Source organism: Brachionichthys hirsutus, chromosome 18 (genome assembly GCF_040956055.1).
Source record: "Brachionichthys hirsutus isolate HB-005 chromosome 18, CSIRO-AGI_Bhir_v1, whole genome shotgun sequence".
Taxonomy (NCBI): domain Eukaryota; kingdom Metazoa; phylum Chordata; class Actinopteri; order Lophiiformes; family Brachionichthyidae; genus Brachionichthys; species Brachionichthys hirsutus.
Genome location: NC_090914.1, coordinates 11996625 through 12019127, shown reverse-complemented (window position 1 = coordinate 12019127; position 22503 = coordinate 11996625). Strand labels below are relative to the sequence as shown.

Sequence of the window (22503 nt, the reverse complement as noted above, 5' to 3'; positions counted from 1 at the left end):
CAGCTCCATCTGCTGGAGTAACAGCTCTATCTGCTGGAGTAACAGCTCTATCTGCTGGAGTAACAGCTCTATCTGCTGGAATAACAGCTTTATCCACTGGAGTATCAGCTCCATCTGCTGGAGTAACAGCTCTATCGGCTGGAATAGCAGCTCTATCTGCTGGAGTAACAGCTCTATCTGCTGGAGTAACAGCTCTATCTGCTGGAGTAACAACTCTATCTGCTGGAGTAACAGCTCTATCTGCTGGAATAGCAGCTCTATCTGCTGGAGCAACAACTCCATCTGCTGGAGTAACAGCTTCATCTGCTGAAGTAACAGCTTCATCTGCTGGAGTAACAGCTCTATCTGCTGGAATAGCAGCTCTATCTGCTGGAGTAACAGCTCTATCTGCTGGAGTAACAGCTCCATCTGCTGGAGTAACAGCTCTATCTGGTGGAATAACAGCTCTATCTGCTGGAGCAACAGCTCCATCTGCTGGAGTAACAGCTCTATCTGCTGGAGTAACAGTTCTATCTGCTGGAGTATCAGCTCCATCTGCTGGAGTAACAGCTTCATCTGCTGGAGTAACAGCTCTATCTGCTGGAATAACAGCTCTATCTGCTGGAGTAACAGCTATATCTACTGGAATAACAGCTCTATCTGCTGGAGTAACAGTTCTATCTGCTGGAGTAACAGTTCTATCTACTGGAATAACCGCTCTATCTGCTGGCTGCGCTGAGAAGGAGCAGCTGTACAGTCAGAAAGCCCTGCAGCAGTGACATCACAGGAAACAGGAAGCAGCTACCTGACAGAAAGAACAGCCAGTCCAGGAAATGTCTAAACATAGAAACTTTAAATGCGTCAACTATACATGTCCTCAACACAGACAGACAGACAGACAGACAGACAGACAGAAAAACGGGCAGTCAGACAGACAGACAGACAGACAGACGGGCAGACAGACAGACAGACAGGCAGACAGACAGACAGGCAGACAGACAGACAGACGGACAGACGGGCAGACAGACACAGACGGGCAGTCAGACGGGCAGACAGACGGGCAGTCAGACGGGCAGACAGACAGGCAGGCAGACAAACAGACAGACAGGCAGACGGGCGGGCAGTCAGACGGGCAGACAGACAGACAGACAGACGGGCAGTCAGACAGGCAGACAGACAGGCAGACAGACGGGCAGTCAGACGGGCAGTCAGACAGACAGACGGGCAGTCAGACGGGCAGACAGACAGGCAGACAGACAGACAGACAGGCAGACAGACAGACAGGCAGACAGACAGACAGACAGACAGGCAGACAGACAGACAGGCAGACAGACGGGCAGACAGATAGACAGACAGACGGGCAGACAGACAGACAGACAGGTAGGCAGACAGATGGGCAGACAGACGGGTAGACAGACAGGCAGACGGGCAGACAGACAGGCAGACAGACAGTGGGTGTTTTGGATGTAGAGGGTGTGTGTTAGTGTGTGTGTGTGCGTGCGCTCACTGAGTCGCTGACAATCGTGTTCACACTTCAGTGATGTGAGATTGAAGCTTCACTTTGATCTTTTTGTTGTTTTGAGATCACATTTCCACGTTGAGCTCTTTTTTCATCGTTGCCCTGACGACTGTAAGGAATCAATCAAACACAGAATCTGTATCGTTCCAAAAGGTATGTTGTTCTGAAAAGGAAACAAACCCAACAAGCCATTTCTGGAAGCGTGTTGAATCTAAAGGTGTTGAATCTAAGCGTGTTGAATCTAAACGTGTTGAATCTAAGCGTGTTGAATCTAAACGTGTTGAATCTAAGCGTGTTGAATCTAAGCGTGTTGAATCTAAACGTGTTGAATCTAAACGTGTTGAGTCTAAACGTGTTGAATCTAAGCGTGTTGAATCTAAACGTGTTGAATCTAAACGTGTTGAATCTAAACGTGTTGAATCTAAACGTGTTGAATCTAAACGTGTTGAGTCTAAACGTGTTGAATCTAAGCGTGTTGAATCTAAGCGTGTTTAATCTAAACGTGTTGAATCTAAACGTGTTGAATCTAAACGTGTTGAATCTAAGCGTGTTGAATCTAAACGTGTTGAATCTAAGCGTGTTGAATCTAAACGTGTTGAATCTAAGCGTGTTGAATCTAAACGTGTTGAATCTAAGCGTGTTGAATCTAAACGTGTTGAATCTAAGCGTGTTGAATCTAAGCGTGTTGAATCTAAACGTGTTGAATCTAAGCGTGTTGAATCTAAGCGTGTTGAATCTAAGCGTGTTGAATCTAAACGTGTTGAATCTAAGCGTGTTGAATCTAAACGTGTTGAATCTAAGCGTGTTGAATCTAAGCGTGTTGAATCTAAACGTGTTGAATCTAAGCGTGTTGAATCTAAGCGTGTTGAATCTAAGTGTGTTGAATCTAAGCGTGTTGAATCTAAGCGTGTTGAATCTAAACGTGTTGAATCTAAACGTGTTGAATCTAAACGTGTTGAATCTAAACGTGTTGAATCTAAGCGTGTTGAATCTACGCGTGTTGAATCTAAACGTGTTGAATCTAAACGTGTTGAATCTAAGCGTGTTGAATCTAAGTGTGTTGAATCTAAACGTGTTGAATCTAAGCGTGTTGAATCTAAACGTGTTGAATCTAAACGTGTTGAATCTAAGTGTGTTGAATCTAAGCGTGTTGAATCTAAGCGTCTTGAATCTAAATGTGTTGAATCTAAGCGTGTTGAATCTAAGCGTTGTGAATCTAAGCGTGTTGAATCTAAGCGTGTTGAATCTAAATGTGTTGAATCTAAGCGTGTTGAATCTAAACGTGTTGAATCTAAGTGTGTTGAATCTAAGCGTGTTGAATCTAAACGTGTTGAATCTAAGTGTGTTGAATCTAAACGTGTTGAATCTAAGTGTGTTGAATCTAAACGTGTTGAATCTAAGTGTGTTGAATCTAAGCGTGTTGAATCTGTATTTTAATGTGTCACACACATGTACTCGTGGAACTACACTGTAAAAATGTACTGTATAACAGTAGTTTCCTGATTTTGGTGATACAAACCAATTAAATTCGACATTTCCTGTAAGGTTTGTTGCTAATAATGACATTTTTACGGAAAATGTCAATGTTATTTATTCAGCACTGGTTGTTGTTGAACGATGGCTCTTCTTGCTCAGAGCTTATCCCCAAGGTGCTACAAATATGAGCATCAAAGAAACATCTGCTTCACTTTGTTGCTTCATTCAAGGTGTTTTTGTCTACAAAATCTTTCATGAAAACATCAACAAATAATCCACATATTTTCACACTTAACATAAATCAGAATATATTTATTTGATCTCACAATGACAGATTTGTAATTCTTTGTTTTTCAGACCTATTTTTTCTTTGACAATGAAGAAAAGTTCTCAAAACATGTTTCCATACAAAAGAGACATACACCTGTCCTGTCAGGTGATATTTGCAAAAGCTGAAATACTAGTTCTATATATAATCTATTCTTTGTGCCTTCGGTGAAGTTATAGTTCTCTCTATATATATATATATTAATCTGTAGAAGTGAGCTGAATCGTGTTTTTCACACGCTGCAGTTTGCAGACATGAGAAATACTAGTATATAGTAAAGTTCTGCTGTTTTGAAAGCATTTAATACTGGTCAGTGACAATAGAAACGTCCCACAGTCTTAACTGTTTTTAGTTTTTTAGTTTTTACCTTATCAGCATGTTTCCTGTTCCTGTTTTGACACGTATTGTTTGAGAAACATCAAAGAGCTTCACTGATAGAGATCAAAGCAAAGGGGCGGGGGGGGGGGCGGAGGAGGCGGGGTTATGACATCACCAGCGTTGTCTGTTAGATTCAGAATTGAGAATACTTTATGAATCCCAGAGGGACATTCAGGCACTGATAGGCAGCTGTGATCTCATAACTCAGAAAGGTCTGGACCAACGTTTCAGGAAGTGTTGGGAATGGTTTCTGGAACCGATGATTACATTCTGGTGCTGATCCAGAAGAGATCCTGGAATCTGGATCACTTTGAATTTTTCGGGAAAATTGCAGCTTCAAAATGTGTTCCTTAATATCTCGGATGATTATTGACGCTCAATGTTTCTTAAAATGTGGGAGCACATTACATTACTGAAAAACTGCTGGATAGAGAATTGTTTGAAGATGGTTTCTCTTCCTTCCTATTCCAGATTAACATGTAATTAATCTCTTCCTTCTCCAGATTAACATGTAATTAATCTCTTCCTTCTCCAGATTAGCATGTAATTAATCTATTCCTTCCTTCTGCAGATTAGCATGTAATTAATCTCTTCCTTCCTTCTGCAGATTAGCATGTAATTAATCTCTTCCTTCCTTCTCCAGATTAGCATGTAATTAATCTCTTCCTTCCTTCTCCAGATTAGCATGTAATTAATCTCTTCCTTTCTTCTCCAGAGCATGTAATTAATCTCTTCCTTCCTTCTCCAGATTAGCATGTAATTAATCTATTCCTTCCTTCTCCAGATTAGCATGTAATTAATCTCTTCCTTCCTTCTCCAGATTAGCATGTAATTAATCTCTTCCTTCCTTCTCCAGATTAGCATGTAATTAATCTCTTCCTTCCTTCTCCAGATTAGCATGTAATTAATTTCTTCCTTCCTTCTCCAGAGCATGTAATTCATCTCTTCCTTCCTTCTCCAGATTAGCATGTAATTAATCTATTCCTTCCTTTTCCAGATTAGCATGTAATTAATCTCTTCCTTCTCCAGATTAGCATGTAATTAATCTATTCCTTCCTTCTCCAGATTAACATGTAATTAATCTCTTCCTTCCTTCTCCAGATTAGCATGTAATTAATCTCTTCCTTCTCCAGATTAGCATGTAATTAATCTCTTCCTTCCTTCTCCAGATTAACATGTAATTAATCTATTCCTTCCTTCTCCAGATTAACATGTCATTAATCTCTTCCTTCCTTCTCCAGATTAGCATGTAATTAATCTCTTCCTTCCTTCTCCAGAGCATGTAATTAATATCTTCCTTCCTTCTCCAGATTAGCATGTAATTAACCTCTTCCTTCTCCAGATTAGCATGTAATTAATCTCTTCCTTCTCCAGATTAGCATGTAATTAATCTATTCCTTCCTTCTCCAGATTAACATGTAATTAATCTCTTCCTTCCTTCTCCAGATTAGCATGTAATTAATCTATTCCTTCCTTCTCCAGATTAACATGTAATTAATCTCTTCCTTCCTTCTCCAGAGCATGTAATTAATCTCTTCCTTCCTTCTCCAGAGCATGTAATTAATCTCTTCCTTCCTTCTCCAGATTAGCATGTAATTAATCTCTTCCTTCTTTCTCCAGATTAGCATGTAATTAATTTCTTCCTTCCTTCTCCAGAGCATGTAATTAATCTCTTCCTTCCTTCTCCAGATTAGCATGTAATTAATCTATTCCTTCCTTTTCCAGATTAGCATGTAATTAATCTCTTCCTTCTCCAGATTAGCATGTAATTAATCTATTCCTTCCTTCTCCAGATTAACATGTAATTAATCTCTTCCTTCCTTCTCCAGATTAGCATGTAATTAATCTCTTCCTTCTCCAGATTAGCATGTAATTAATCTCTTCCTTCCTTCTCCAGATTAACATGTAATTAATCTATTCCTTCCTTCTCCAGATTAACATGTCATTAATCTCTTCCTTCCTTCTCCAGATTAGCATGTAATTAATCTCTTCCTTCCTTCTCCAGAGCATGTAATTAATATCTTCCTTCCTTCTCCAGATTAGCATGTAATTAACCTCTTCCTTCTCCAGATTAGCATGTAATTAATCTCTTCCTTCTCCAGATTAGCATGTAATTAATCTATTCCTTCCTTCTCCAGATTAACATGTAATTAATCTCTTCCTTCCTTCTCCAGATTAGCATGTAATTAATCTATTCCTTCCTTCTCCAGATTAACATGTAATTAATCTCTTCCTTCCTTCTCCAGAGCATGTAATTAATCTCTTCCTTCCTTCTCCAGAGCATGTAATTAATCTCTTCCTTCCTTCTCCAGATTAGCATGTAATTAATCTCTTCCTTCTTTCTCCAGATTAGCATGTAATTAATTTCTTCCTTCCTTCTCCAGAGCATGTAATTAATCTCTTCCTTCCTTCTCCAGATTAACATGTAATCAATCTCTTCCTTCCTTCTCCAGATTAGCATGTAATTAATATCTTCCTTCCTTCTCCAGAGCATGTAATTAATCTCTTCCTTCCTTCTCCACATTAACATGTAATTAATCTCTTCCTTCCTTCTCCACATTAACATGTAATTAATCTCTTCCTTCCTTCTCCAGATTAACATGTAATTAATCTCTTCCTTCCTTCTCCAGATTAACATGTAATTAATCTCTTCCTTCCTTCTCCAGATTAACATGTAATTAATATCTTCCTTCCTTCTCCAGATTAGCATGTAATTAACCTCTTCCTTCTCCAGATTAGCATGTAATTAATCTCTTCCTTCCTTCTCCAGATTAACATGTAATTAATCTCTTCCTTCCTCCTCCAGATTAACATGTAATTAATCTCTTCCTTCCTTCTCCAGATTAACATGTAATTAATCTCTTCCTTCCTTCTCCAGATTAGCATGTAATTAATCTCTTCCTTCCTTCTCCAGAGCATGTAATTAATCTATTCCTTCCTTCTCCAGATTAACATGTAATTAATCTCTTCCTTCTCCAGATTAGCATGTAATTAATCTCTTCCTTCTCCAGATTAGCATGTAATTAATCTCTTCCTTCCTTCTCCAGATTAACATGTAATTAATCTATTCCTTCCTTCTCCAGATTAACATGTCATTAATCTCTTCCTTCCTTCTCCAGATTAGCATGTAATTAATCTCTTCCTTCCTTCTCCAGAGCATGTAATTAATATCTTCCTTCCTTCTCCAGATTAGCATGTAATTAACCTCTTCCTTCTCCAGATTAGCATGTAATTAATCTCTTCCTTCTCCAGATTAGCATGTAATTAATCTATTCCTTCCTTCTCCAGATTAACATGTAATTAATCTCTTCCTTCCTTCTCCAGATTAGCATGTAATTAATCTATTCCTTCCTTCTCCAGATTAACATGTAATTAATCTCTTCCTTCCTTCTCCAGAGCATGTAATTAATCTCTTCCTTCCTTCTCCAGAGCATGTAATTAATCTCTTCCTTCCTTCTCCAGATTAGCATGTAATTAATCTCTTCCTTCTTTCTCCAGATTAGCATGTAATTAATTTCTTCCTTCCTTCTCCAGAGCATGTAATTAATCTCTTCCTTCCTTCTCCAGATTAACATGTAATCAATCTCTTCCTTCCTTCTCCAGATTAGCATGTAATTAATATCTTCCTTCCTTCTCCAGAGCATGTAATTAATCTCTTCCTTCCTTCTCCACATTAACATGTAATTAATCTCTTCCTTCCTTCTCCACATTAACATGTAATTAATCTCTTCCTTCCTTCTCCAGATTAACATGTAATTAATCTCTTCCTTCCTTCTCCAGATTAACATGTAATTAATATCTTCCTTCCTTCTCCAGATTAGCATGTAATTAACCTCTTCCTTCTCCAGATTAGCATGTAATTAATCTCTTCCTTCCTTCTCCAGATTAACATGTAATTAATCTCTTCCTTCCTCCTCCAGATTAACATGTAATTAATCTCTTCCTTCCTTCCTTAATCTAAGCGTGTTGAATCTAAGCGTGTTGAATCTAAACGTGTTGAATCTAAGCGTGTTGAATCTAAGCGTGTTGAATCTAAGCGTGTTGAATCTAAACGTGTTGAATCTAAGCGTGTTGAATCTAAACGTGTTGAATCTAAGCGTGTTGAATCTAAGCGTGTTGAATCTAAACGTGTTGAATCTAAGCGTGTTGAATCTAAGCGTGTTGAATCTAAGTGTGTTGAATCTAAGCGTGTTGAATCTAAGCGTGTTGAATCTAAACGTGTTGAATCTAAACGTGTTGAATCTAAACGTGTTGAATCTAAGCGTGTTGAATCTACGCGTGTTGAATCTAAACGTGTTGAATCTAAACGTGTTGAATCTAAGCGTGTTGAATCTAAGTGTGTTGAATCTAAACGTGTTGAATCTAAGCGTGTTGAATCTAAACGTGTTGAATCTAAACGTGTTGAATCTAAGTGTGTTGAATCTAAGCGTGTTGAATCTAAGCGTCTTGAATCTAAATGTGTTGAATCTAAGCGTGTTGAATCTAAGCGTTGTGAATCTAAGCGTGTTGAATCTAAGCGTGTTGAATCTAAATGTGTTGAATCTAAGCGTGTTGAATCTAAACGTGTTGAATCTAAGTGTGTTGAATCTAAGCGTGTTGAATCTAAACGTGTTGAATCTAAGTGTGTTGAATCTAAACGTGTTGAATCTAAGTGTGTTGAATCTAAACGTGTTGAATCTAAGTGTGTTGAATCTAAGCGTGTTGAATCTGTATTTTAATGTGTCACACACATGTACTCGTGGAACTACACTGTAAAAATGTACTGTATAACAGTAGTTTCCTGATTTTGGTGATACAAACCAATTAAATTCGACATTTCCTGTAAGGTTTGTTGCTAATAATGACATTTTTACGGAAAATGTCAATGTTATTTATTCAGCACTGGTTGTTGTTGAACGATGGCTCTTCTTGCTCAGAGCTTATCCCCAAGGTGCTACAAATATGAGCATCAAAGAAACATCTGCTTCACTTTGTTGCTTCATTCAAGGTGTTTTTGTCTACAAAATCTTTCATGAAAACATCAACAAATAATCCACATATTTTCACACTTAACATAAATCAGAATATATTTATTTGATCTCACAATGACAGATTTGTAATTCTTTGTTTTTCAGACCTATTTTTTCTTTGACAATGAAGAAAAGTTCTCAAAACATGTTTCCATACAAAAGAGACATACACCTGTCCTGTCAGGTGATATTTGCAAAAGCTGAAATACTAGTTCTATATATAATCTATTCTTTGTGCCTTCGGTGAAGTTATAGTTCTCTCTATATATATATATATTAATCTGTAGAAGTGAGCTGAATCGTGTTTTTCACACGCTGCAGTTTGCAGACATGAGAAATACTAGTATATAGTAAAGTTCTGCTGTTTTGAAAGCATTTAATACTGGTCAGTGACAATAGAAACGTCCCACAGTCTTAACTGTTTTTAGTTTTTTAGTTTTTACCTTATCAGCATGTTTCCTGTTCCTGTTTTGACACGTATTGTTTGAGAAACATCAAAGAGCTTCACTGATAGAGATCAAAGCAAAGGGGCGGGGGGGGGGGCGGAGGAGGCGGGGTTATGACATCACCAGCGTTGTCTGTTAGATTCAGAATTGAGAATACTTTATGAATCCCAGAGGGACATTCAGGCACTGATAGGCAGCTGTGATCTCATAACTCAGAAAGGTCTGGACCAACGTTTCAGGAAGTGTTGGGAATGGTTTCTGGAACCGATGATTACATTCTGGTGCTGATCCAGAAGAGATCCTGGAATCTGGATCACTTTGAATTTTTCGGGAAAATTGCAGCTTCAAAATGTGTTCCTTAATATCTCGGATGATTATTGACGCTCAATGTTTCTTAAAATGTGGGAGCACATTACATTACTGAAAAACTGCTGGATAGAGAATTGTTTGAAGATGGTTTCTCTTCCTTCCTATTCCAGATTAACATGTAATTAATCTCTTCCTTCTCCAGATTAACATGTAATTAATCTCTTCCTTCTCCAGATTAGCATGTAATTAATCTATTCCTTCCTTCTGCAGATTAGCATGTAATTAATCTCTTCCTTCCTTCTGCAGATTAGCATGTAATTAATCTCTTCCTTCCTTCTCCAGATTAGCATGTAATTAATCTCTTCCTTCCTTCTCCAGATTAGCATGTAATTAATCTCTTCCTTTCTTCTCCAGAGCATGTAATTAATCTCTTCCTTCCTTCTCCAGATTAGCATGTAATTAATCTATTCCTTCCTTCTCCAGATTAGCATGTAATTAATCTCTTCCTTCCTTCTCCAGATTAGCATGTAATTAATCTCTTCCTTCCTTCTCCAGATTAGCATGTAATTAATCTCTTCCTTCCTTCTCCAGATTAACATGTAATTAATCTCTTCCTTCCTTCTCCAGATTAGCATGTCATTAATCTCTTCCTTCCTTCTCCAGATTAACATGTAATTAATCTCTTCCTTCCTTCTCCAGATTAACATGTAATTAATCTATTCCTTCCTTTTCCAGATGAGTATGTAATTAATCTCTTCCTTCTCCAGATTAGCATGTAATTAATCTCTTCCTTCCTTCTCCAGATTAACATGTAATTAATCTATTCCTTCCTTTTCCAGATGAGTATGTAATTAATCTCTTCCTTCTCCAGATTAGCATGTAATTAATCTCTTCCTTCCTTCTCCAGAGTATGTAATTAATCTATTCCTTCCTTCTCAAGATTAGCATGTAATTAATCTATTCCTTCCTTCTCCAGATTAACATGTAATTAATCACTTCCTTCTTTCTCCAGATTAGCATGTAATTAATTTCTTCCTTCCTTCTCCAGAGCATGTAATTCATCTCTTCCTTCCTTCTCCAGATTAGCATGTAATTAATCTATTCCTTCCTTTTCCAGATTAGCATGTAATTAATCTCTTCCTTCTCCAGATTAGCATGTAATTAATCTATTCCTTCCTTCTCCAGATTAACATGTAATTAATCTCTTCCTTCCTTCTCCAGATTAGCATGTAATTAATCTCTTCCTTCTCCAGATTAGCATGTAATTAATCTCTTCCTTCCTTCTCCAGATTAACATGTAATTAATCTATTCCTTCCTTCTCCAGATTAACATGTCATTAATCTCTTCCTTCCTTCTCCAGATTAGCATGTAATTAATCTCTTCCTTCCTTCTCCAGAGCATGTAATTAATATCTTCCTTCCTTCTCCAGATTAGCATGTAATTAACCTCTTCCTTCTCCAGATTAGCATGTAATTAATCTCTTCCTTCTCCAGATTAGCATGTAATTAATCTATTCCTTCCTTCTCCAGATTAACATGTAATTAATCTCTTCCTTCCTTCTCCAGATTAGCATGTAATTAATCTATTCCTTCCTTCTCCAGATTAACATGTAATTAATCTCTTCCTTCCTTCTCCAGAGCATGTAATTAATCTCTTCCTTCCTTCTCCAGAGCATGTAATTAATCTCTTCCTTCCTTCTCCAGATTAGCATGTAATTAATCTCTTCCTTCTTTCTCCAGATTAGCATGTAATTAATTTCTTCCTTCCTTCTCCAGAGCATGTAATTAATCTCTTCCTTCCTTCTCCAGATTAACATGTAATCAATCTCTTCCTTCCTTCTCCAGATTAGCATGTAATTAATATCTTCCTTCCTTCTCCAGAGCATGTAATTAATCTCTTCCTTCCTTCTCCACATTAACATGTAATTAATCTCTTCCTTCCTTCTCCACATTAACATGTAATTAATCTCTTCCTGTTAGAGTAGAGTTGTATTTTCATTGTTTCATTGTAGAGTTTTTTAAGATGGAGGTGACCATGAGCGTTTCTCTAGGTAGAGATTCCTTTGTCTCTAGGGGGTAGGGATCTATGTAAATACCTGGGACAACCTACTTTCACCGTGTGAATAAAAAGGCCGAGAGGTCTCGGGGGAGGGGGTCTTTTGTTTGCAGCCGCTGGGCGAGCAGGGTCCCTCCTTACCGGTAAAGTATCGAAGTTTGTCTGCCTGATTCATTTTGTGTGCGTTTAATTATTTCTTACACAGTGTGTCGGGGAATAACCCCCACATAAGTTGGTCCTTCGAAGTGCCGGCGCTCAATATAACCGACGTCTCCGAGCCGCGGTGAGGAAGCTGAACGTGCACGCGCTCCGACGGAGCGGATCTAAAGTCCAGTGGAGCAACTTCTTCACTGGCCAGCCTTTCTCTTTCGGTTCGCCGACGGACGGTTTGACGAGCCCGAACAGCGATCCTACGCACGTTTTAAAGAAGGTAAGACAAACTTGTGTTAAAGTACTGCAGCTGCTTTAACCCGCGCTGGTCGCGCAAATAGTTACGCGCGTGCGGGTTCACGTGTATGGGTTACGCACACGCCGGCCGTGTGCATGAATAGTTACGCGCGTGCGGGTTCACGTGTATGAGTTACGCACACGCCGGCCGTGTGCATGAATAGTTACGCGCGTGCGGGTTCACGCGTATGAGTTACGTGCACGCAGGTCGTGTGCATGAAAAGTTACGCGCAAGAAGGAATCATTATTACAATGTTTACCTTAAAAATAAGTGAGAACTAGTCTGGCCAGAGGGGGAGGGAGAGAGAGAGAGAGAGAGAGCGAGAGAGCGAGCGAGCGGTTAGCCACGTGGGGAGTGTGTCTGTGTTTTGAATGCGTATTGCGTGAGTGAAGTCTGAGCATTATTGGTCATCTGGCTGACGGTCCGTTAACGGCTGAAGATCATTTTGGCTTGATATTGTTTTGGCTTATGAGGAATCTAGGTGGCTATCAATTGCATCGAAAACAATATTAGTTCTGAGCAAAAGCTCCGGTGAAAGGCTGAATTTGAGGCCTCATCTGGCTAGCTTGCTGTTCAGAATCTGAATATTGGTCCGTGAGAACTTTGTATTTTGATAAACCACACTCTGTATTTAGCATAATGGGGATTTGTAACGGGAAAAAGAAAAAAGAGCCTGTTGTTAGTGAGCAGCAGATCCCAACAGGGGATGAAAAATACATGAATTATCGCTACCCTGGTTCTTCTGAGCATGTTAAACACTGGAAAGCAGCTTATGGATTCACTGGTCATTTAAAAGTTGAACCGTTGAGGGAGATGCGGGTTCGCATGAAGGTTAGAACTAGAAATGATCCAGAGAGGGAGGAAGTTGAAGGTTTGCACCACTTAGAATTGTGGATTACTGAGGCGCTTAACAGAAGAGAAGGGTTGGTAAAAACAAAAAACAAAAAAAAAGGTGAAGACCAAAAAGACATAAATTATGTTCGTCAGGAAGATAATGAGGGAGGGGCGAGGCGAAGACTGCAGGCTTCGTCGCCGCCATTTGAAGGAGCTGCGGGGGGACGGTCGACTCCCCCACCTATATATAAACAAATAAATGAGGAAGTGCAGGACCAGATTAAACAGCAAAACAGGTATGATCTGCGTTCAAATGAAAAATCTAAGAGAGAGCAGCTGTGTAACTTTAAAAGGGAATCCGGAGAAGATGAGGGAGATAGAATAAAGGCAACATTTGATTTGCACCCACTTATAGAAGTGCCCAATCCAGCATGGGATGGACTTAATCCTGGTGATAGAATAATGAGAGTCTATAGAACATGGACCACAACAGATATAAAAAAAACTGTAGAAGGCATCCCCTCTCCAAAAGAAGACGCTGAAGGATTCTTGGAGGGAATGCGTCAAATCGTAGAGTCATATTGGCTTAATGGCATTGAGGTGCAACAATCTTTCATGGCAGCCCTGGGAAAAGATTGGCACAAGATTAGAGGAAATTGGGATCCCACTGATGATGGACAGCCATTACCAGCTAGAAGCCATGAGCTACAACAGCGAATTCGGATTCTAGAAAATCAAATAAGAGAGCAGTTCAGAAGGAGAGCAGATTACGGCGTGATAAGTCAAACTAAACAAAAAGATGATGAATCTATGGAAGATTTCCGTTACAGAATGGAAAAGGTTTTTGCTCAGAATAGTGGCCTTAACAATGATAATAATGAGCAGGGACCGTTTCAACAGCAGCTAAAAAATGCTATTCTCCAGAATTGCAAAGCAGAAATCGGACACTGGTTAACAAAAAATAATGTGGGGATGGCGAATCAAACTATAAGTCAGTTCATGACTTGGGCTATTCATGCTGAAAAAGTGACTGCCAACAAGAAGACAAGAGGGAAGAATGATGTGTTCTGGCAAGAACTTGAAGAGGAAGCAGAGGAAGTGTATTATTTTGGAGGACACGACAGACGAAGACGAGAGCGCAGTCGTGGAAGAGGTCGGGGACGAGATGGACAAGAAGTAAGTTGGAGAGATGGAAATCCAGAAGAAGACGACGGACTGTGCTGGAACTGCAACAGAAGAGGACATATTGCAAGAACCTGTCGTGCAAGGAGAAACAATGGAAGGAACTTTTCAGCATGACGAGTCAATCCAAAAGAAAAACAGGAGGCCTCGCAGCCAGCTACACTCACACATGACACTACTGATGAAACAGGAAAAGTGAATGTTTGAAGAACATAAATAAATAAGAAAAGTGATGTTTAAAAGGTGTTTAAAGAATTTTTGAGTGTTTCAGAAGCAGACAAAAACACGCCGCATGGTGAATTGAAGATGGACGCTGCACAGAAACCTCATGCAGACAACAACTCCAAAATGGCGACCAGTTCTGCAGGCCTCGACTGGACATTCGTGCGAGGGGGGATATCCTTCCCTGTTGAAAATAGACATCTAGGAAGGTAGACTGTTTGTTTGTAAATAGATTTTTTCTAGCAGAGAAGAAGGAAAAAGTGATGTTTTAGTAATTAAGGTACAAGAGGATGTTTAATGATGGAGGAGATTTAAGAAGGATTGAGAAGGTCGCTTGGATGGAGTGGAGAAGAACGTCAGGAGGAGGAAGCAGGAACTGGTGAGTATACGGAAAGTATTGAGAATGTGTGGAGGAACAGCTAAGTTGAGGAAAAGAAACCAGAATGTGGTAAGTGTTGGAAATGTAACATGTAAGAAATATGGTGTGTAACGATTGTTTTGAGCTTTTCAGAAGGGACAAAGGAGCAGCATGGAGAAAGAGACCACATGGCACCTCCAAGATGGAGGCCAGGACAACTACAAAATGGAGACTTTAAGCAGAAAAAGTCTTTGTGAATTCCAAATTAGCATGACAGAACCATCCATGTCTGTGCTGTGAGAGAGTAGCTAACTCTACGGCACAGTCATTGATATGCAAATTCTTCTGGAGACACCTTTTTTGTTTGAGAGAGACCGGCTGGTTGCAGACCCATGTCCATGGTTTGTGGAATGCATAGCCACAAAAGGTCTTCTGAAACAGAGGGTGAATCCATGGAGACACGTAGCAGGAGTTCAGAGTTTGTTGATAGATTAAAAACCAAAGTAATCTCAGGATCTAAATAAAATCTAAAATAATTGGTGATGATTCAACGGCGGACAGGTAATTGCACAAACACACGCACACATCTAAAGGGACTTTTGACTACGGTACAAGACAGATAAGGAGGTTAGAGACTGACTTCAGACTGAAGGAAGACGAGACGACTAGAGACAGACTTGAATCAATTCAGATGTGAATTGGGAACTTGACATTTGTGAATATAACATGTAAATTTAATGCTTTTTCTACCATAGCAGGAGGGATCCCGGACTGGACTGGGAGCAGATAAACTCTGCCAACATATGGGTTCTCAATAGTGAAACGTGAAATGAAGGAAGGAAGAGGTTCAAAGATTTTATCGTGTGTCAATAAAGAAATGTGTTTTGTTCTGAGTTGCAAATGCAGATAGCAGCTCCAGGAACACCAGGAGAGACTGCTAAGCTGTGATGCAGAAACGACAGCCAACGGAAGCGCTGTACGGTCGAAGGAACATCTCAGACAAGTAACAGCAGAGGAGAAGCCTGACGGACTGGAGGCGATGAACCTTCCAGCCAACACATGGCACCCTCAATAGGAGCATCTCAGACAAGCATAGGGTGAGAGGCACATGGAAACTCTTTTGAACTTATTTCATCCCAAATTGAGTGATGTATATAATATGTTGTGAATATGATGTAAGAGTAGGAATTATTTTGAGACATTGTATTAAGTAACCAAGTTAGACTAATGCTGATAGAGTAGACTAGATTTACTAATGGAAGCAAGTTTGAACCATGGACTACGTTCATAGTTCAAACAGGAGGGATTGCACAGCAGTAATTAAATCAATAATTACTCTGGAAGAATAAAAATAATACTAAAAAAAAAAAAAATTTGTTTGCTGTATATATGTGTAGAATCACTAAATCCTGTTCCAGTAGCCATAATAACTAGTTATAACGGTAATGATTTTGTGAATCAGGTGGTAAGATGCGAAACAACACGCAGATCAGATGTCACTGCATATCAGAGCGCTAGGCTAGTGTAGAGAAGGCTAGGATGAGGTTTGGCCAATGCACGGAAGAAACCAAAAGCCATGGATGCGGTACATCGATTTGGTGAAGAGGAAGTGTTGAGGGAATAGATGAAGCACACTCTTTCTGAACGATGTCCAGAGAGCAAATGATCTGCCGAAGTTTTTCTTTGTCCCGACAGGAGGGCGAATCTACAGAGCATGTTTGGTGTCGGCGTCTTCATGGAAACCATCGGGAAGCAGCAGACGGTCCGGACCGAGGAACGGAGGACCACTCAGGGTCATGCTGACGACACCAACGAGACGTGAACATCCAGAGTTCTTCCTGAATTCATCTGTTGCACTGCAGGAGGAAACGTCTCTTGCCAAACTGATCCAGAGATGCAGACAGGAAGTCTGATCAGAGAGAGGTGGTGAGAGATTGACTCACACTCATTTTAAGATCTGTGAAGAAGAGACCCTCACAGTGTAACGCAGGACAAGAACACTGACAGTGAAGCTGAATCACTTTCAAGAAGATTTGCTGATGGACAAGGAACGAGAACAACGAGACTGACTTAACACCAAGAACAGTTTGCATTTTCCAAAGTGTAATCTGTTTGAATGTTTGTCTAGAGATGTGTGACTAGAAGAACGTCATAAAGTAATTTATGCAGATTAGGAGAGTTTCATAGGAGTAGTTAACCAACACCTGGTATCGTTATACTATATTAATAGCAACTGTCAGTAATTTATGATTAAGTGGAGAAGCGTACGGTGCAATTAGAATCCTAAAATAGATCAAATAACACTAATGAGTAGGATGTAGATTTAAATTCATAAACTAAATTTAACTAAACAATTGCTAATAGAAAGATAGGTTAACAATTATACTAAAATAGAAGTAATAAGTCTACAACAACGTAAAAGTGTCTAGGCATATGACTTTTGATAGCATTAGAGTAAGTAAAAGTAGCTAAATTATAGTGACAAGTTTGAGTTAATAAGACAGTAAAAGATTGTTATGATTATCCATCCATAACATAATATAGACATTGTAGTAATTTAATTTAGAGTTCAGAATGTTCCAGATGTGTTAAAACTTTGGAGCAATAAAGATAAAATAATCATGTCACTGTTTTCAAATTACAGTATAGAAAAGATAGTGCTGGTAAAATATTAAAGTAATTCAAACTAGGAGAAATATCGGTAATGCGCTAACGTAGGATTTGTGAATAAAGGGTTTGACAGTAACATTTAGATTGTGGAAATGAATGTTGATTGTTTTTGTACTGATTTGATTTTATGTTTTTTCATGTTTGTTTTCCTTGTTGACGAGGAATGAGATGTTTGACATTGTATTAGGAGGATTGTTAAAATGCCTGGATTGGGGGTCGTTAAGATAATCGCAGGTGCAGCTGGATTGTGGAAGGAATTTTCCCGTTTGAAAGATGTATGCTATATGAAGATGGAATCTGCAAACTACGGGTTTTTCGCCTTCCTCCCTGATTCAGGTCAGATCTTGAATGTAATAACTCAGGTATTGATTTTGATTGTATTGATTTTGTTCTGTGATTGTTTTCTGATAGTGTTTTGAAGCATGTTTAGTTATCACCGAATGTTTTGTAGTAACCATAGAGATAAGGATGTTACAGTATAAGTATTAGGCCATGTGAAATGAAAATTCCAGGAGGGAAATGTTAGAGTAGAGTTGTATTTTCATTGTTTCATTGTAGAGTTTTTTAAGATGGAGGTGACCATGAGCGTTTCTCTAGGTAGAGATTCCTTTGTCTCTAGGGGGTAGGGATCTATGTAAATACCTGGGACAACCTACTTTCACCGTGTGAATAAAAAGGCCGAGAGGTCTCGGGGGAGGGGGTCTTTTGTTTGCAGCCGCTGGGCGAGCAGGGTCCCTCCTTACCGGTAAAGTATCGAAGTTTGTCTGCCTGATTCATTTTGTGTGCGTTTAATTATTTCTTACACAGTGTGTCGGGGAATAACCCCTACACTTCCTTCCTTCTCCAGATTAACATGTAATTAATCTCTTCCTTCCTTCTCCAGATTAACATGTAATTAATCTCTTCCTTCCTTCTCCAGATTAACATGTAATTAATATCTTCCTTCCTTCTCCAGATTAGCATGTAATTAACCTCTTCCTTCTCCAGATTAGCATGTAATTAATCTCTTCCTTCCTTCTCCAGATTAACATGTAATTAATCTCTTCCTTCCTCCTCCAGATTAACATGTAATTAATCTCTTCCTTCCTTCTCCAGATTAACATGTAATTAATCTCTTCCTTCCTTCTCCAGATTAGCATGTAATTAATCTCTTCCTTCCTTCTCCAGAGCATGTAATTAATCTATTCCTTCCTTCTCCAGATTAACATGTAATTAATCTCTTCCTTCTCCAGATTAGCATGTAATTAATCTCTTCCTTCTCCAGATTAGCATGTAATTAATCTCTTCCTTCCTTCTCCAGATTAACATGTAATTAATCTATTCCTTCCTTCTCCAGATTAACATGTCATTAATCTCTTCCTTCCTTCTCCAGATTAGCATGTAATTAATCTCTTCCTTCCTTCTCCAGAGCATGTAATTAATATCTTCCTTCCTTCTCCAGATTAGCATGTAATTAACCTCTTCCTTCTCCAGATTAGCATGTAATTAATCTCTTCCTTCTCCAGATTAGCATGTAATTAATCTATTCCTTCCTTCTCCAGATTAACATGTAATTAATCTCTTCCTTCCTTCTCCAGATTAGCATGTAATTAATCTATTCCTTCCTTCTCCAGATTAACATGTAATTAATCTCTTCCTTCCTTCTCCAGAGCATGTAATTAATCTCTTCCTTCCTTCTCCAGAGCATGTAATTAATCTCTTCCTTCCTTCTCCAGATTAGCATGTAATTAATCTCTTCCTTCTTTCTCCAGATTAGCATGTAATTAATTTCTTCCTTCCTTCTCCAGAGCATGTAATTAATCTCTTCCTTCCTTCTCCAGATTAACATGTAATCAATCTCTTCCTTCCTTCTCCAGATTAGCATGTAATTAATATCTTCCTTCCTTCTCCAGAGCATGTAATTAATCTCTTCCTTCCTTCTCCACATTAACATGTAATTAATCTCTTCCTTCCTTCTCCACATTAACATGTAATTAATCTCTTCCTTCCTTCTCCAGATTAACATGTAATTAATCTCTTCCTTCCTTCTCCAGATTAACATGTAATTAATATCTTCCTTCCTTCTCCAGATTAGCATGTAATTAACCTCTTCCTTCTCCAGATTAGCATGTAATTAATCTCTTCCTTCCTTCTCCAGATTAACATGTAATTAATCTCTTCCTTCCTCCTCCAGATTAACATGTAATTAATCTCTTCCTTCCTTCTCCAGATTAGCATGTAATTAATCTCTTCCTTCCTTCTCCAGAGCATGTAATTAATCTATTCCTTCCTTCTCCAGATTAACATGTAATTAATCTCTTCCTTCTCCAGATTAGCATGTAATTAATCTCTTCCTTCTCCAGATTAGCATCATGGCTGCTGTGACAGCAGACTATGATTACATCACAGGAGATTACCCTGACGAGGGGCTCTGCAACCTCGACCCAAACCCCGCCGAGGTCATCACGCAGGCTTGCATCCACACCATCATCTGTGCCTTTGGCCTGATTGGCAACGCCCTCGTCATCATCACCTACACCTGTTACAGGAAAGCCAAGTCGCTGACCGACGTCTACCTCCTCAATGTGGCGGTGGCAGACCTGATCTTTGTGGTTGCTCTGCCGTTCATCATCTACAACGAGACGCACGGCTGGCCGATGGGCCCCGTGGCGTGCAAGTTCCTGAGGTCATCCTACAGCATCAACATCTACAGCGGCATGCTCCTGCTGGCGTGCGTTAGCAGGGATTGCTACGTAGCCGTCGTTCAGGCCAGGCGGTCGTTTGGTGCCCGCTCCCACGCGATGAGGTTCAGCCGCCTGGTCTGCGCGGCGGTTTGGCTGTCTGCCGCGGCGGTGACGCTGCCCACGCTCATCTACACCGAGCGCCTGGAGGAGCGCCGTCTGGGGCCGGAGCCCGTCCTCGTCACCTTCCAGCTGTCCTTCAGCCAGGACGAGATGGCCAAGCTGGTGAAGGTGCTGCTGCCCAGCCTCCAGATGACCGCCGGCTTCCTGCTGGTCATGCCGCTCTGCCACTCCAGCGTTGTGGTCGTTCTGCTGCGAGCGCAGAGCAGCCAGAGGCAGAAGGCCGTCCGCGTGGTTCTGGCCGTGGTTTGGGTTTTCATCCTGTGCCACCTGCCCTACAACGTGGCTCTGCTGAGCCACACCCTGTCCCTCTTTCAGGAGCGGTGCTGTGAGGCGGAGAAGGTCAAGCTCCAAGTCCTGGGCGTGTCCCGGAGCGTGGCCTACCTCCACTGCTGCCTCAACCCCGTCCTCTACGCCTTCATTGGGGTCAAGTTCAGAAGCCACTTCCACCAAATCCTGCTGGACGTGTGGCGCGTCAGCAGAGCGCCTCTCCAGGGTCCGCCCGTCTCTAGACGGCACCAACAACATGTCGTCGTTCAGCGCGTGAGGAGGAGACGCCGGGTCAGGATCAGGATCAGGATCTCATCTCGATGTTCTAATTGTTCAGTTTCAGATTGATATTTCTGTCCCAATAAACCTGAACCTGCATTCTCCAAATTACAGCATCAATGCATGGAATCCCTCTGGACTAATTATGATTCATTATTTTCCCAACATTAGATTGTTCTGGTTCAGGCTTTGAAGGGTTAACTGAACATTTCATGTATTTTGTTCTGATTGGTTTCATATTATTGATCTCTCACCATGAATAAACATTTGTAAAGTGTGATTCTGGACCGGAACCCGATTCATAATCTCGATCAGTGTCAGCGGTCGTTTGATGCATCCGTCCGTCATCCATCCGTCATCCATCCGTCCATCCGGGGCCTTGTCGTCGAGGCAACAGTCTCAGTAGGGACTTCCAGACTTCCCCCTCCCCAGCCGCCTCCAGCTGTTCCGGGGGGGGGGCATTGTCTCCCCAGGGTGTCCTAGGTCTTCCCCGAGGCCTCCTCCCAGTGGGACATGCCTGGAACTCCCCCCAAGGAGGCGTCCAGCCAGCTCAGCTGACTCCTCTCACTCACGCCACATTTAGACCCCCCCCCCCCCCCCCGCTGCTTGCTTCCTCAATCAGCTTCCTTTAGTTTCCTCTTCAAACCCTCAAACACACCACTTACCACAAGGAGCTCCGCTCAGGGTGGATTCTAGCCCCCCCGGAGGTTCTGCTGCTGAGGGGCAGAGTTTTCATCCTATGTCCCCTTTAAAGGTCTCATATTATGAGGAACCCCCTCCCCCATGTTTCTACACTACTATGGAGGGTTCTATACAGCTACCACTCCTGGGCCCTGGGCTGGTTCTTCTGCGTGTGGCTCTGGGGGGCTCCAGGGGTCGCTCCCGGGCCCTGGGCTGGTTCTTCTGCATGTGGCTCTGGAGGCGCCATGGTGGTCGTTCTCGGGTTGCTGTGGCTGCTTGGGGTGATCTGGGGGCTCATGTTTCCATTGTTGGGTCCGGGATGGCTGCCCCGTTCTTAGGTGGAGGTTTCACGCATGCCAGATCCACCACGCCAGCACCAATCAAAACTCGATCTGAGAGTTGACTCCGCCCACAGGTCTCTGAGTCAGTGGAGGTTGCTGGTTCAGTGTTTGTGGCTCTCACTATGCTCTCCCTCTTCTTCCTCAGATCTCCTGAGAACTTGGTGATCCAGACTTTCCTCTAGAGATGAATGTGAACCTGGTGTATTGGGACAACTCTTGGTGATGATTGGATGGAAGGGGTAGAATTAAGGGGCACAAATAAATCCATTGCACTCTCTCCTCAGAACACTGTGTATTTGTCACTTTGTGTTTGTCCATGTTGTGTGTTCACTGCGGTGTGCACAGCCCTCTACGGCGGTAAGCAGGTAATAAAACTAATAAAATATGAATAGGCTAGTCTGCCAAGAGGGCAGGTGACGGTCACAATCACTATAAGAATAAAAAGCACAGAATCTAACAGAGACTGACGTTGTGTACATCGTTACTATCTTGTTCCTGCTTTGTCCGTAGCTCAGCAGCAAGATTCCTTCTGTTGTGGCACCTACATTTAATAAATGAAATTAAAATGACACCACATCAGCCCTTTGTCTCCATTTCAATTCAGTTTCATCTCTAGCAGCAGATCAGAACAGGAAGTTACTTCAGGACACTTTACAGGACTAGCAGGCAAAGACAGAACCCAACCTGACCCACAAGAGCAACGGAGGCAAGGACAAACTTCCCTTTAACAGGCAGAAACCTTGGTCAGAACCTAAGACTCCAGGGGTGAGAACCCTAATCTTGCCCAGAGGGACTACAAACTCTTTAGAGGGACTACAAACTCTTTCTTCTGCCTCACTCTGGAAATGAAAGAGAGCTTCCATTAATGAGGGGGAGGG

General features: G+C 40.9%; 1 protein-coding gene across 2 annotated transcripts; it reads left to right on the top strand.

Moving 5' to 3' along the window:
• Positions 1–1254: 1254 nt before the first annotated feature.
• Positions 1255–21905, top strand: ccr6b (chemokine (C-C motif) receptor 6b). 2 transcript variants are annotated; one of them, XR_011105937.1, is made up of 2 exons: positions 1255–1651; positions 21771–21905. XR_011105937.1 is itself a non-coding variant. In XM_068751961.1 (2 exons), the coding sequence occupies exon 2, from the start codon at positions 19566–19568 to the stop codon at positions 20670–20672; it is 1107 nt and encodes a 368-aa protein (XP_068608062.1). In that variant the 5' UTR covers positions 1255–1651; positions 19557–19565; the 3' UTR covers positions 20673–20963. The 2 variants fall into 2 exon arrangements, 1 of the variants encoding a protein (XP_068608062.1); XM_068751961.1 differs by lacking the exon at positions 21771–21905 and adding an exon at positions 19557–20963.
• The last annotated feature ends 598 nt before the right edge of the window (positions 21906–22503 follow it).